Genomic DNA, 16,877 nt, shown 5'->3' with positions numbered 1-16,877 from the left:
ATTGCTATGGAGTTGGCAGGTGGCCTGCCTGCACTATGGCAATTTAGGACACTAATCCATGGCAGTTGACATGCTGAAAGTCTGGTTACCCCAGACCTGCTCCACCTTCTACCACAATTCTGGGGCCAAAAGATAGGGCTCCGATGTGTAGAGGGGACTGTGTAATGAGGGAGCTCTGTGATTTGGGGGACTTTGATTCGATGAGAAAACTTGGGGATGGAGGAATCTAATGTAGTGGGGACTCTGATGTATAGGGTGGACACTGATATATAGCGAGACGTGATAGGGAGACCTCTGATAGAATACAATATATGGCCATTGACATGAACTGGGGGGGACGTCATCATGTAAAGGAGGCTATTGATGTGAACTTATTTTCATTAAGGTGTGTGCATTGCCCCAGGCTCAGGTTTCCCATTGAAAAGTTAAATTTACATTTTTTACGTTTTACGTTAAACTGGCCTGCCTCATAATTTTGACTGTGAAAAAAAGAGGAACATTGACCAAAATGTGGTTATACATACACTGAGTGGCTGATTCTGAAAGGGGAACTTCCTCTGTTGGCACTCATTTGACTCTTAATTAGTCAGTTACACAGAACTGTATATACAAGGTAACATTTTGGCTTTGGATATACATTAGAAAGAACATTTCTTAAATTATTTATATTTTGATTTGATGCAAGTTACAAAATTCTGAAAATACAAAGAATCTTTTAACAAAAAAAAAATACATTGCCATTCATCATTGTATAAATTTATTTTCTCCATGCCGTATCTTTGCTAATGAAAAGGCACCTCTTTGTTCATCATGGTATAATACCAAGAGTTGTGTTTTTGCTTTGTAGATACCAGAGCATAAAAGCACCACAAAAAGTCATTGATGATGCTCTCTTTGAGAACAATTCATTGCTAAGGTAAGTCAATGTTTGACGGTTTCATGTTTAATGAATAAAAAAGTTAGAGCTGAACTCCGGGCACAAAAACTCTCATTTAAATACATTCCACAATAACTGCAAAGTCTATAATTCCACTTTGTGAGCCTTTTCAAACTCAGATATTGCCTTGTAAATGTAGCAGTGACATCATCACTGTGCTATGCATAGTCTGTGCAGAGAGCAAAGCTGTGGGAGGTAACAAGCAGACCCCACCCACTACAGGCTGTCTGCAGAAACCTTCAGGAGGGGGCGGAGACAAGACCAGTCACCCTGCACAAGGAGAGAGAGCAGCAGTGACCAGTCTTTATTACAGGGAGCTCCAGCACAGAGGGAAAGAGCCACACCAGATTACTGCACAGGTCTGGAACAAATATACTGTGCTCTGAAAAAGTATTCATACCCCTTGAAATTGTTCACATTTTGTCATGTTACAACCAAAAACGTAAATGTATTTTATTGGCATTTTATGTGATAGACCAACACAAAGTGGCACATAATTGTGAAGTGGAAGGAAAATGATAAATGTTTTTCAAGATTTTTTACAAATAAATATGTGAAAAGTGTGACGTGCATTTGTATTCAGCCCCCTTCACTCTGATACCCATAACCAATTGCCTTCAGAAGTCAGCTAATTAGTAAATAGAGTTCACCTGTGTGTAATTTCATCTCAGTATAAATAGAGCTGTTCTGTGAAGCCCTCAGAAGTTTGTTAGCGAACCTTAGTGAACAAACAGCATCATGAAGACCAAAGAACACACCAGACAGGTCAGTGATAAAGTTGGGGAGAAGTTTAAAGCAGGGTTGGGTTATAAAAAAATATCCCAAGCTTTGAACATCTCACGAACCACTGTTCAATCCATGATCCAAAAATGGAAAGAGTATGGCACAACTGAAGGAAATTTCAAGGGGTATGAATACTTTTTCAAGGAACTGTACAAAGCACACGATTCAAGAAAACATATGGCTCTTGTATTCATACAATATTTGCTTATCCTGGAGTACAGCTTTAAACTATTGGTAGCTGACTACACAAATCACAGTCTGATTGCACAATCTCCTGTAGGCCTCATTTACTCTTGCTGTTGGGGGGATGTAAAAACATGTGGCTGGGCTGTGTTTTTACCAAAAGGTTGATTCTAAGGCAGCACACCAAGTTAATGGCGATACTTCTCCAACAGAACATAATTAACTAATTTGCGACCCAACTTCTGTACCCTTTACATTATTCACTACGGACATCAGTTCCTCATAAAGCTCTATGCAGTACGGATAACAGTTCATCAATGCGCTTCATAACTCTTCTCTCACTTTATTTGTGCAGCATTTCTGAGATCAGTAACCCATTGCCTCACTCCCAGTGACATGATTTGTATGTTTCCCTTGAATACTAGGAAGCTGTACTCCTGTGCATACTCTTCTCCTGAGGTGTCACTCCATCTTCCGTGACTCCCAGGCTGGGTCCCTAGGACACCTCATGCCACAGGGTTGGACCCAGTATTGGGAATTCAAACACTATGGAAGGAGCCTAAGAACAAAAGCTCCTTCTCTACCAGAGCCTCTGTCACTTTTGCCAAGTCGCTCCGCTTCCCGACCAGCTGGCTGATTATGCACTTGACACTAGTACTGTAGTAATTAACAGTGGTAATATAGCCTTCTATGAATAGCTTCACTGCATGTTAGACAATTGTACTGCGTCTTCTCTAACTTGTCTTGTTCCCTTATTAAGCCCTGTTCTTGTGATACGCCACACATGCATTGCACCCCTCTATAATTGTCCTCAAGTAACTTCAGACCAGGCCAAGTGAATAACAATAAACATTCTTTACTGAAGTTGTTAAAAAATAAATGAACAGTTCCCCAAAGATGTCATCAATACACATTTCTGTACATATTCTTCTAAGTGTCCTTTAATTGTTCTCCTGGTGCCCCTAATTGCCCATGAGGTAGTCATCCTTTTTAACGGCACAAAAGTCCTTAAGTCCATTTAGCAGTCACATAAATCCATATCCTAGGAAACCCCAACTAGGCTCTCACAGGAGGTGGTTAAATGCAAGAAGTAGTTCACATCCTTGGGAGCATTCTGTTCCTTAAATGGGGAGACCTGGAACCATACCTCCAGCCGTCTTACTTACTGCCATGCCCTTGAGAGGTGGTTCCCTCCCTTTTCATGTGTTTGCCCCAGCAGAGGGCAATATTTCTCAAAAAGCCTGGGAAAACCTGACCAGCAGTGTTAACCCTTACCCCCCAGTGAATACCACCTCAGCAGGGCAAACACATGTAGCAAGGTCCCAGGCCTCCTTTAGTCTAATGAGAACCTCCAGAGCCAGGAACAGCTGACATCCTTCTGTATAGAGTGCATTGCAAGGCTTAGTGGCTGTGATGTGAGATAGATTTGTGGGCACCAGACATTTCTTGAATGCAAAGAGATTTATTTTCTCTTGAACAGAACTCTGGGAAAGAGGGTTTAGGGCCAGGACACCCTTAGGTAGTTGTAATGTCAATTGGCAGACTCTGAGACTTCTACAGCTAGACAGCCATGCAGGGAAAGGAACCCAGCAGGGCACCACATCTGCATGTGCAGGAGCGTTGTCTCCTATGGCAACAGTCTTAGAACAGTTTCTAACACACATTGTAACAAACTCCTTTACTTTTATATAATCACTTCTTGTAGATTCTCAGTCCACTGAGCTCCCAGTCTCTCTCACTAGACTTGCTTATTCACTGCCACTGAATCCCGTGAGCTCCTCTAATCTCCTTACTTTAGTATCTTCCTCAAGCGTCACCCCCCGCTTCCCTGCTGGGTCCCTGGATTGGCACTCCAGATACCCCTCAAGCATCACCCCGCTGGCTAGGTCCCTGGCTTGGCACCTGCTGAAGTTTCCCAATTCTTCCTCGTCCCCGGTTGGTGAGAATACTGCTTCGGTACTTTTTTCAGCTACTCACTGTATCCCTGGTAACAAGGTGGATGGTCCCTTATTGGCGACAGCTTCCCCTCTACCTCCGACCATGACAGGTTATCCGGCCGGCAGAACCGGCAGTTCTGGTTGGACTGCAAGCCACAATCCCAACCCTACGCTGCTCTCTTGCTTCTGGATAGGCCCTTAGACAGCCTAGCAGCCAGATGTGCCCGGGATAGACCTAAACCCCTCGCCTAGCAGCACAACACACGTCCACCCAGACAGCGGTCCAGGTGGCACAGAAGCCCGAGCACCTGACTCCACCCAAAATTATAGGTTCTTCCAGCAGGGCAAGGGATTAAAGAAGACCCCTGGCCATTGGCTGGGATACCCCATATACTCCTAATCTGTCCTTGCTTTGCCCTTGTCTTATCTAAGGCCACTGGATACCTAGCCACCCAGTGGCAGAAGAGAGGAGTGCAGCAATTCCAGACTTAGGGTGAACTCAATTGATCCCTAACAATTGGCCAAGGCAAATACACCTGCCTAAACATCAGGGTGCTACACACAAATAATACAACATAGTGCAATGATCTCACATTAGGATATACAGTTTTACAAAGAAATGAAAACAAACCAAAATGAACCACATTAGTCTAAAACATCTAAAAGAACACACAATATAGTAAACCCCTTGGAAGCACCTGATTTCACCTCCCATTGGCTCCTGCTTAAGCTGCAAAGGCAGATCAGACAGGGGTGTACAGCACCATTTATCTTCACTGTTGCATATTCAACTGATAAGCAAGATGGTGCAGCTTTTTAAGGGTTAAAACAGGCAATAAGAAGGCAACATAATGAATCCTCACTGTTTGTCAAATGTCTTCATAAGAACGATCCAATGTGCATTGCTCTTCAGAGGATAACACAAAAGTAAGAAAGCCCTTAGCTCCATCAACACCTGTCTGTAGATTCAAACTGTAGATTACATAGCCGATGGTAAAGGGCAGGCATAGTGATATGATAGCGGAAAAGTGGAAGCACTTAGGTGGGTTTGCTGAGCAGGCAGGGGGCAGTGGAGAGTCTGAGAAGCCTTTGGCATCCTCCTTATGGTGTGCAAAGATATAGATCCAACTTGTAGGGATCCCAAATATAAGTGGGCTGTGACAACTGAGGCCAGTAGGCAAGGATCCAAATCATGCAGCACTCAGATTGGCTGCATAGTGACGGCGTCATGGGGAGCCCATCCTACTGGCTCCCAATCTTCTGTAGTTGTCAGTGACAGCTTGGTAACACTTTTGGGGGCAATGGTTGAGCATGCCCCCAGAACAACGCAGTGATGCGTATGTGTGCCACTTGGGACTTAGGGCTATGGTAAATTGGGTTAAGACATCCTTTCACCAGACCATTCATTTTTATCAAAAATCTTCCCATAATATTTTATGTGCCGTTAACCCCTTTTAATGTTATTTACCTGTCAAAGCCTCCCTTGTGTAGACATCCAAAAGCACATTGCAATAAAAAAAAGCTATAGTAAGGGAAAACACTGAAAATAACTATTTAGATGTTTCTATCCTTTCCCTGCAAAATTTTAAGCTAGTGACAGGGTTTTTTTTAAAGTACAAATAATCTATTTCACCTTTTTTTCAATATTAGAATTGCTGGTCTCCTCTGGCCTTTTCAGCCACCTACTGTCTACATGCACTCTCTCCAGAGGTAGCTTTACATCCTTACTCTGGAGCAGCTTCCTAATGGTGACAACAGTAGACCAGGTCTATGCCTTGTGCATTGGCATGACCACTTGTAGTCTCCACCAGTGGCACAAGTGATAAGGTGACAACATAGGAACCCAACTGGGAGATGGTTGTTAACCCATAGCCATAAATGCCTGAACCTTTGTTGTTTGATCACCAGAGATTCCTTTATAGAAAGATGCAGATTTAAGAAGATTGAAATTACATGAGATTTTAGTGATTGGGTTTACATCTACTGTAATGTGGATACTGACAGACTCAACAGCTACTTGTACCTTTATCTTATCTGTAAACTGCTGCATGCCTAGGCATTATTTTCTTAGCAAAAGATTCCTTTAAAAACACAGCAGTAATGAAAAAAATAAGTCAGTGATAATATCACATATTACAAGTTACCATCATTTCTTCTCTCTGTGATATTTTGCAGCGACTTTGAATCAAGTCTTTGGGTAAACCGCCGGACTCCTACGGTAAATGGCCACTTGTCTTGCTAAGTGCTTTTATCAATATCTGTCACATATTACAATGTCTACATAACATTTCTTTCTGCAGCATTCATTTTACTTGTGTAAATCTTGCAAGGCTCCTCTCTGGTACAGCACGTCACCAATACAGTGATGTACAGTCTTGTGAAAGCAGACTGCCTTGACTAAAGATCATCATTGTATAAGTAATGTATAATCACTTAGCCATGGTCCTTCCCTGTACAACACATTACCAAGGGTCTCTCTTGAAGTGGTCCTTTCAGGTCTGCATGAACTCATTCCTGATGTGTCACAATAAACAGTAACAATATAATATTTCAATACAGCTCCACCTTTTAGCATTGGAAAGCCATTCTTGAGCTCCAGTGGCTTTGCCTAGGCTGAGAAAGGAATGGTTAGGGCAGGAGCTGATGTCGTACTAGGCACTGCATCCCAAATTCATATAGAACACAGAAAGAAAAAGCCAAAAAGCCAGACTTTTAGGCCTCATGCACACTGGGTGTTTGCTCAGCTCTTCTGAATGCATTTACTCATGGCAGGTGAAAATCAGCATTAAAAAAGGCAACTAAAGCTATGTAGGCTTGTTTAGGCAGTGTCAGGTGTTTGGGTGTTCATTCATTTCATTGGCCAAAATATTAATTTAGTCTGACCATTGAAATTAATGAATGCTCAAGCCCAAACGGTGCGGCTAGACACATTTACAAGTGTTTAGGCACATTTGGTGGTTTCTTCTGCTGAAATGCTCCTCTCCTGAATGCACAAGTGTTGTTTATTTCTGCTTCTAAATGCCTGTAAGTACCTATGTGTGTAGGGACCCATAGAGGTTGATTTACCAAAAATGGGGCGTGCAAGATCCGGTGCAGCTCTGCGTAGAAATCAGCTTCCATGTTTTTTGTCAAAGCTTAATTGAACAAGCTGAAGTTAGAAGCTGGTTGGCTACCATGCACAGCTGCACATGCAGTTTAGAGGCATAAAAAAAATAAAAAACCTTAAACTCCCTAAAAGGTAGTGTTTTTACACTAATAAAGCCTAATGCCTCAGGGGCGAGCGCTGGGACTGCCAGGAACCCCTAGAAGGTGAGATGGTAACACCAATGCAGGGTTCAGTCACACAGGAATAGTGACCTGGTCATGAAGTATCTACTGGGACCAAAATCACAGGAACATTTTTGGGTGGATGTGGCCTAAGTCATACACTATCCTGATAACAGAGCCGTCACTAATATTCATACAAGATACAGCCACAGGTAAATAAAGATTGACTTGCCAACTTTATATTTCTAAATGCTCCTAAATATTTCCAGCTGACCAAAAATATAGAGATACGAAGGGGTTGATTTACTAAAACTGGAGAGCGCAAAATCTGATGCAGTTCTGCATAGAAATCAGCTTCCAGTTTTTTTTTTGTCAAAGCTTAATTGAACAAGTTAAAGTTAGAAACTGATTGGCTACCATGCACAGCTACACCAGGTTTCGCACTCTCCAGTTATAGTTGATCAACCTAAGTGAAGGCTGAAACTCATAACAAGACCACGTTCAAATGTGAAAAGCACAGATCCAAGGGAAATGGGATAAAGACAGGTAAAACATCAAAATCCTTTGCATAGTAGGGGTGTGGGGGTCAATTCAGTAAGGTGCTCACCCCCAGGTCACATTAATAAGTTACCTGTTATCAGCCTCTTACAGTCCTTCTAAAGCAGGGCTGGAATGAAAGAGATGCCTATCAGTTCAAGAGCTGAGAAGGATCATGCTGATAGAGAGCAGAATGACAGAGAGATGAGTTCATCATTGTGCTGCTTCTCCTTACACTGCCCAGTCACTGGCTTAGGCGGAAGTGGGTGGAATGACACTGGCCATCAAACTACATCTAGTGGCAGGGGAAATATCTAAATTGAAGGTTAAGACTGAAGGACTATTAATTTTTATCTTGTTTTTGCTACTTCTTATGTATGTCCCCACATCTATTCTATTTAGACGCCTTTCACACAAGCGATCCGATCAGGTCCACCTGCTGGTTGTTCGGTAGACCTGATCAGAAGCTTTATGTAAGTCTATGGTGGACATAAACGGACGTCCGGTTCAGGTCTGGAAAAAAATGGAAAGGGTCTGCATCCTTTTACATTTTTTCTGCCCTAATTGTAACAGACCATAGGTAGTCTGTAAACAGACTCAAGTTTTTGACATCCGACCATAGATTTAAAGGGTCCGGACATCCATCCAGTTCTGCTCCAATTCAGCCAAGGATCTTTTCATGGATCCCCTGCTGAACGGACTGGATGGCACCCATGTGAAAGGCATCTTACCTGTGTTTTAGAAGAGTAAAGCTGGACACACACTATGCAACTTTTGTTGTTTGATTTCCTTTAGATCTACCAAAACCATGTAGTGCAAGTGCCTGCCTGATTGCATACAAATTAAAACTGTTAAGATTTGACCTCATATTTTATGGTTTTGGTAAATCTAAAGGAAAAAATCGAAAGAAACCTGTATAGTGTGTATCCAACTTTACTTTATAGAGCTGAAGATTACTAGTGAAATATGCACAGATTCTTCCTCACATCCCCATACTGCCTGTCTAGCTGTTTCTCTCTCTAGCACTGTATGAGATCCGATTCACACAGAGATGCAATGAGCACAGTGGGAGATCGGGTAATTAAAACAGGTCAGATTGGCGTCTGCAATTTTCCCCATGACATTAATTAAATAAGTTAATTACCTCTGCTGTAATTATTCATTAGCAGTGATGGGGAATGAATGGAGTTTGTGACCTTGAAGAGGTCATTGCTATAAATCACAGTGACAAAAAACTTTGGGGCTCCCCAGAGCCACACGATGGAATGTTACTTTTTACTTGACACCGAAGTAAAGGCACAATAAAGTCTAGCTTGTGCATTTGTGTTTGACAGCATGAAGCTTCGTCTTGTGATCCATCCCTAGGTTGGGTTTAGCTCTCCTATCATGTGTGCAGATGCTTGAGGAAATTGTAAGGTGAAGAAGCTCAAAAGAGACATGAAGGAAGAACGTTGGGAGCACATCAACTCTGGATTCAGGGCAATGTGGATGCAGCGGTGGGCTTTATTCTTACCTCTGTGTTTAACCCTTATATCGGCTGAGTATGTGCAGTCGCTTGAGGGAATTATTTACATGAAGAAACTCAAGAAGCAAATTAAAGTTGAACTTTACCCATAACAACTTGATATAAAATAATGTTCTTTAGCAAGGAACATACATTTCCCATTAATAATTATGCTACCAAAAATAGTGTGTGCTGTAAATTGCCTCCAGCATTGCTCCTGTTTCTACTTGCTGGAGGCCACCATTTTTCTGATGCCCAGAGTCCCTGAGCAGCAGTAAATCTTTAGGCTGTCAGCAGATTGGCTTCTAGTGGCTCTGATTTTAGGCACAGCGCTGAAAAAATAGAGTGTAACTGCGCATGTGCAGAGCAGGGTGAGATAGTGGGGCTGATTTACTAAAATTGGAGGGCGCAAAATCTGGTGCAGCTGTGCATGGTAGCCATTCAGCTTCTAAATTCAGCTTGTTAAATTACACTTTGACAAAAAAAACCTGGATGCTGATTGGTTACTATGCACCAGATTTTGAGCTCTGTAGTTTTAGTAAATGAACAGTGTATTAATGGACTTTAAACAGTATATTACCTTATTTTTTGTCTTACATAGCTATACCTGCAAATGAGCCAGCCTGAAGTGATCTAGCAGGAGATTTAAACTCCAAATATGGAAAGGCTTCTTCACAGTAAGAGCTGTGGAAATGTGAAATACACTCCCTCAAGAACTAGTTCTGGTCAGCTCTGTAGATTGTTGTAAAAAAAATGACTGGATTCTTTCCTAAATACACAAGCACCAGGGGTAGTTGATCCAATGAATATCCGATTGCCTCCTGGGGAATCAGGAAGGATCCCCCCCTCCCCATAGAAAATTGGATCATGCTGTATTGGGATTTTCATGCCTTCCTTTGGATCAACTGTAGGTATAGGATTGTGTATATGAAGGCTTTCTATTTGTGTGGGGTTTTTTTTTCTCATTTTTTATTCTTTTGGTTGAACTACACTGAGCAAAATTATAAACGCAACACTTTTGTGTTTGCCCCTATTTATCATGAGCTGAACTCAAAGATCTATGACTTTTTCTATGTACACAAAAGGCCTATTTCTCTCAAATATTGTTCACAAATCTGTCTAAATCTGTGTTAGTGAGCACATCTACTTTGCCTAAATAATCCATCCACCTCACAGGTGTGGCATATCAAGATGCTGATTAGACAGCATGATTATCGCACAGGTGTGCCTTAGGATGGCCACAATAAAAGGCCACTCTAATACAGTATGTGCAGTTTTATCACACAGCACAATGCCACAGATGTTGCAAGTTTTGAGGGAGCGTGCAGTTGGCATGCTGATTGCAGGAATGTCCACCAGAGCTGTTGCCCTTGAATTGAATGTTCGTTTCTCTACCATAAGCCGTCTCCAAAGGCGTTTCAGAGAATTTGGCAGTACATCCAACCGGCCTCACAACCACAGACCACATGTAACCACACCAATGGCTTCCCTAGGGGGGCAGAGGGGGCCCTGACCCCCCAACATTATGCTGTGCCCCACCATGTGCCCCCCCCCAATTAATTTTTTTTTTTTCCCAAAAAGGCTATGTCTAAGAGGGAGAGCATCCCCAGTCAGCTCCTGCAGGTGAAGCTCCTGCAGGTGATTCCTCCCCCCTCCCTCTGCTCGCTGACACTGCATAATGTGAGCGCTCACACAACCACGGCTGCCCGATCTGCTCCTTCCCCTGCATCCTCATTGGCAGGGAGAAAAGCAAGTTGCAGGAAGGACTCCACCAGGATTCTCAGTTACTAAAAAAACAGACTGATTTCTCCCGTCCTTAGGACAGGAGAACCAGCCTGTAAATTCCAAGAGATGCCAGACCAGCGCTGTCAATAGCAGGGGCAGGACAGCAAGAGGAGGCTGGGAAGCCCCACAGTGGCAGAACACCAGGTCCCGGTGGCAAGACAACCTTTGCAACCCTGATAGTTCTCCCACTGCTTTGGACCCTTATATTTTCTTGGTATGCTGGTGACATATATCTCTTGTTTTCTGCCACCCTGGGGGGGCCCAATACAGTAGGAAGGGAGCTCACTGCAGAACATGTGAAAGGGCCGTTATGGGATCATAGTAAAGGGCCCCAGGATATATATATATATATATATATATATATATATATATATATATATATATATATATAAAATTGCATTTTATAGTTGCCCCCTACTTTTGTCCCTGTCCCCCCATGTGCCCCCTCTAAATATGAAAGCTGAAGACGCCACTGAACCACACCAGCCCAGAACCTCCAAGATCGTCTGAGACCAGCCACCCGGACAGCTGCTACAATAATCGGTTTGCATAACCAAGGAATTTCTGCATAAACTATCAGAAACTGCCTCAGGTAAGCTCATCTGCCTGCTCATCATCCTCATCGGGGTCTCGACCTGACTGCAGTTTGTCGTCGTAACCGACTTGAGTGGGCAAATGCTCACATTCGATGGCGTCTGGCACTTTAGAGAGGTGTTCTCTTCACGGATGAATCCTGGTTTTCATTGTACAGGGCAGATGGCAGACAGCGTGTATGGCGTTGTGTGGGTGAGCGGTTTGCTGATGTCAGCGTTGTGGAACGAGTGGCCCATGGTGGTGGTGGGGTTATGGTATGGGCAGGCGTATGCTATAGACCATGAACACAGGTGCATTTTATTGATGCACAGATATACTGTGACAAGATCCTGAGGCCCATTGTTGTGCCATTCATCCACGACCATCACCTCATGTTGCAATATGATAATTCACGGCCCCATGTTGTAAGGATCTGTACACAATTCCTGGAAGCTGAAAACATCTCAGTTCTTGCATGGCCAGCATACTCACCGGGCATGTCACCCATTGAGCATGTTTGGGATGCTCTGGATCGGCGTATATGACAGCCTGTTCCAGTTCCTGATAATATACAGCGACTTCGCACAGCCGTGGAAGAAGAATGGACCAACATTCCACAGGCCACAATCAACAACCTGATCAACTCTATGTGAAGGAGATGTGCTGCATTGCGTGAGGCAAATGGTGGTCACACCAGATACTGGCTGGTTTTTGGACCCCCCCAATACAGTAAAACTGCACATTTTAGAGTGGCCTTTTATTGTGGCCAGCCTAAGGCACACCTGTGCAATAATCATGCTGTCTAATCGGCATCTGGATATGCCACACCTGTGAGGTGGATGGATTATCTCGGCAAAGGAGAAGTGCTCACTAACACAGATTTACACAGATTAGAGAACAATATTTGAGAGAAATAGGCCTTTTGTTTACATAGAAAAAGTTGTAGATCTTTGATCTTTGTAGATGTTTTTTTTTCAGCCAGACTAACTATGTAATTTTGCCGCAACATCTCTGGATTGGGGCAAGGTGGTTATAATGATGGGTTTTTCACTTACCTCTGTGTTTAGCCCTTCTATCAACTAAGTATGTGCAGCTGCTAGAGGGAATTGGTCAAAGTGAGGAAGCTCAAGGAAGGTATTATGGAAAAACTGTGATTGCAACATCTTTGAATTGTACTTGTGTAAACACTGATTGCTTCTGCATCGGCACTTACCAGCAATTGTGCATATGGCATATTTACCTGAACGTGAAAATGGCAAGTTCAGGGAAATCTGCCCTGAGTGCTTGTATGTGTAAACACCAATGCAGAACCAATCAGCGTTTTTTCGAGTATGACATTGTACAGATATTCACTTGTATTGATGACGGTATGTGCCACCCGTGGCTCCCCAGGCATAGGAAAGTGTCAATGATTTTACACTTGAGGACACAGGAGCTGTTAAACATCCATATGTATGAAGCCTTAGAGAGATTTAATCTCACTTCCTGTCCTGGTGACAACAGTTTCAGCAAACAGGAAGTGAGGGAAAATCTGCAAAAGGAACACAGACAAAAATAAAATGTGATGGGTTCTAGCCTTTCCCCCTCCCCTTCCACTTCCCCATTCTCTACTAAAGAAATTCATTTTTATTTCTGTCTGTGTTGAAGATTTTTGCTCAATTTCTGTCTTGCAAAATAAGAACAGGTAGTGAGTGTAAAGCTCTCCAATGGAGCCCCAGATAGTAGTAAAATCTAAACTCTCTCCAAAACTAAGAAGAAATGTTTTGGCTGGACATGAACTTTAATCTGTAGCAACTACTGAAAAAATATTTTTTAACTGATCTGGTGGCAGAAAATGAAATCTGATTGGTTGGCATGGGTTACCGCACTTTACACCCTGCCCAGCAATTTAAAATTCATCTAAAAATATATATTTTTACTTATTTATTCAAGTATTTTTCTATATGTAGATGGTATTGGTAACATACCTGTAAACCATAATTGCAATAACTGAGGCCTGCCAGAACAATTGTCATTGCTTTTCATGGCTCTCGTCTTACTACTATGATGGAGCAGCTGTTAGGACAAGCATTCCTAGCACTATAGGAAGGTGCGCCATTCTTTTCCCAAGGGCTGCACATGCTCAGTGCGTTTTTCTCCCCGTCAGCTTGGATGAGCTCAGAGGCTTCAACAGGCAAGAGACAGCAAACTGTGCATGTGCAGCCCTTGGGAAAAGGACAGCACACCCTTCTATAGTTCTAGGGGGCGCTCATGTAATAGTCAGGATAGAGCCATGCAAGGCAGTGGCAATTTTTTCTAGCAGGCTTCAGTTATTGAGAATATGGCCCACAGGTATGTTGCCTGAGGGGTGGTTGTAAGATCTGATCAGCATAGGCTGCTGCTTTGGTGTAGTGTGACTGCTTAGTCTGAACCAACGCTTTAACATTTTTTTTCTTTTTCAGGCTGTTTTAAAAAAATATAAAGATGACAGCTATGAGAATGTTTTTGCCCGTTACGCAGACCAGGTGGGAATATTTTTAGAGACACATACTGTATACTGCCAATACATTTCATTTGTGATTTCAGGTTTTTGTTGTGGTTTGTCATGTTTTCATATTATTTTTTTCCTTACTTCCTTACTGAGCGCCTGGTTTTTGCTTAGCAAAGCAAAAAAATAAAATCTGGAGGAAGGTTTGTCTTATTACTGCTGTTATTTTGTTGCTTGTGAAAGTTTGAAAATTAAAATTAAAGTGCATGTCTAGGCAAAGTTAAAAAAACATATTCCGTACATCTCTGCAATACAATGCACATTTTTTAAAATATCCCTTTACAAATGCTGAGAGTACTTTTCTGTACACATTGATTTGCCAGAAATCCAGGTGACCGGCAAGCGCATAACTTGTGTGAGCTTACAACACAGTCATCTCTGTTGTACAGACATAAGACTTGCCTGAGCTTTCCCTTGAGGACTACAGAACACATCCATTAACATTATGGATATATCAAGAGGGGGTTGTTGTTCTGTAGTCCACCAGGGGGTAACTAAGAAGGGCTACTAATCCATTTGGGATTTCAGTGCTGCAGATGCAGCATTTCCAGCTCACCACAGCCAGTTACAGATGCTCGCTGGATTTCTGGTAGATCAACATGTTATTTTCTGCACCTACAGCATTTCTATGGGAAAAATGTAAATGTATTGCAGAGATGTACTAAATATGTTTTTTTTTTCATTTTTCCCAGATATACACTTTAACATCAGGTTGCTTCTTAACCAGTTACCGACCAGCCGCTGCAGTTGTACTGCGGCAGAATGGCACGGCTGGGCGAAAGGATGTTATGTAACACCGCGTCGCCCTGTGGCCATTAGGCGTGCGCCAGCTCCCTGCTCGCTCCCTGAGCTGATGCGAGTGCCCTGCGGTCTGGATCACTGCCGGGCTCCCGCGATCGCTCGGGGCACACGGAGAACCCGGAACTGTGTGTGTAAACACACAGTTTCCGGTTCTCTGAGGGGAGAACTGACAGATCGTCTGTTCATACAGAGTATGAACAGCGATCTGTTAGTTTCCCTGCACAGTCCCATCCCCCCTTCAGTTAGAACACAAAGTAGGACACACATTAACCCCTTCACTGCCCCCTAGTCTTAACCCCTTCGCTGCCAGTGACATTTTTACAGTAATCAATGCATTTTTAATCGCACTGATCGCTGTATTAACCTCCCTGGCGGTATGATTATTTCAAATTTTAGGTGCTGAAAGCGGTACCATTATTTTTGCATGGAAATGTGGCGTTTTATATTGTAGGCCTGTAATTCTTAGGAATATCTCACTGAAATCTGTCCAAACAAGAGTCTAGTAGACATCCCAGGTATGATAAAGTTTGAAACACAAAATCATAAATTATAATATAATAAATAACTATAAATAATAACAAATAATAATATAATAGTAAAAATACTTTTTATTCAATCAATTTTAGTAAATAATATAAATCAAAAACACTGACATTTTTTTTGGCCAAACAAGAGTGCAATATTAGTAGTCATATTGCTTTAGTAAACATCTCGGGTATGGAAATTTTTAAAACAGGGTACAGCACAAAGTCCGACGTCACAGTCAGGACAGTAGAACCGGGTTTCTTTTCTGATTTTCCTTCCTGTGTCGTCACGTTTAGAGCAGCAAACCACACACATCCTTGTGGGTGCTGCCTTCTTTTCCGTTGGAATGTGGTCCATAAAGTGTCGACCTGTCAGGCGTTCCGGGTTCACAACACCAGCAGCACAACGTCCAGATCTATTTACAGTGCTTGGTGTTTGGTGCTTGAGAAATATAAGTTCGGCAACTTTCCAAATGAAGTCTGCATGAATCACAGTCCTGTCACTCTTTTTTTTTTTAGAAGAATGAAAGCATTCCACAGGCACTGTTCAAGAAGATGCCTGAAGATTTTTTTGTAATATTTTTTTTGTTGCTTTCTCATAGCAGGATAAAAAGTCATGGCCTGGTCAGCTCTGTCAACACCTCCCATGGTGTTATTGTAGTCCATTACGACTTGAGGTTTCATTACGTCTTTTCCACCTTTTGTATGTACCATGAGAGTAGAGGTGTTGTGAATGGTACTCATTAGGCACACATCTTTTTTATCGCGCCATCTTAGTGCCATCATTTTGCCTTTTTGCCAGGCAACTATTTCTCCTGCCTTGAGCTTTTTATTGCCAAAGATTGGCAGCATATCACGCCGGTTAACTCTAAGAGCCCTTTCACACTGGGGCGGGGGCGTTGTCGGCGGTAAAGCGCCGCTATTGTAAGCGGCGCTTTACTGACGGTATGCGGCTGCTAGCGGGGCGGTTTTACCCCCCTGCTAGCGGCCGAGAAAGGGTTAAAACAACCGCAAAGCGCCTCTGCAGAGGCGCTTTGCCTGCGGTATAGCCGCGCCGTCCCATTGATTTCAATGGGCAGGAGCGGTAAAGGAGCGGTATACATTACGCTCCTTCACCGCTCCGAAGATGCTGCTGGCAGGACTTTTTTTACCGTCCTGCCAGCGCATCGCTCCAGTGTGAAAGCCCTCGGGGCTTTCACACTGGAATTAAAGCAGCGGCTGTTTCGGGTCGGTTTGCAGGCGCTATTATTAGCGCAATAGCACCTGCAAACCGCCCCAGTGTGAAAGGACCCTAACAGTCCCGTATGCATCCGTCTTGGTGTTGTAGAAGGAACTCATAGAATTCTGGAGAAGTATAAAAATTATCTGTGGTTACACAGTACCCCTGATTCAGCAATGGCTCAATCAAAGTAAGAACAGAAGCGGTTGCCATTCCATAATGACTGAATCTGTCGTTGAATTTGGTCCCTTTCCTGGTGTAAAGGACCGAATTTCATATGTAACCAGTGCTGGCTTCACA

The 16,877-nt window shown here is 42.9% G+C and overlaps 1 protein-coding gene across 1 annotated transcript in view; it reads left to right on the top strand.

Moving 5' to 3' along the window:
* The window catches only part of LOC141140786 (calpain-13-like), a 196,101-nt gene that overhangs the window by 137,891 nt on the left and 41,333 nt on the right, over positions 1-16,877 (top strand). Inside the window, exons 16-18 of the mRNA XM_073628284.1 lie at positions 848-916; positions 6,016-6,058; positions 13,948-14,010. Coding sequence (XP_073484385.1) covers positions 848-916; positions 6,016-6,058; positions 13,948-14,010 — 175 coding nt within the window. The remainder of the gene's footprint in view (positions 1-847; positions 917-6,015; positions 6,059-13,947; positions 14,011-16,877) is intronic.

Source organism: Aquarana catesbeiana, linkage group LG04 (genome assembly GCF_042186555.1).
Source record: "Aquarana catesbeiana isolate 2022-GZ linkage group LG04, ASM4218655v1, whole genome shotgun sequence".
In the NCBI taxonomy this organism is placed as follows: Eukaryota; Metazoa; Chordata; class Amphibia; order Anura; family Ranidae; genus Aquarana; species Aquarana catesbeiana.
Note: the sequence above shows the minus strand (reverse complement) of the source record. Positions and strands in the feature narration are given on the sequence as shown.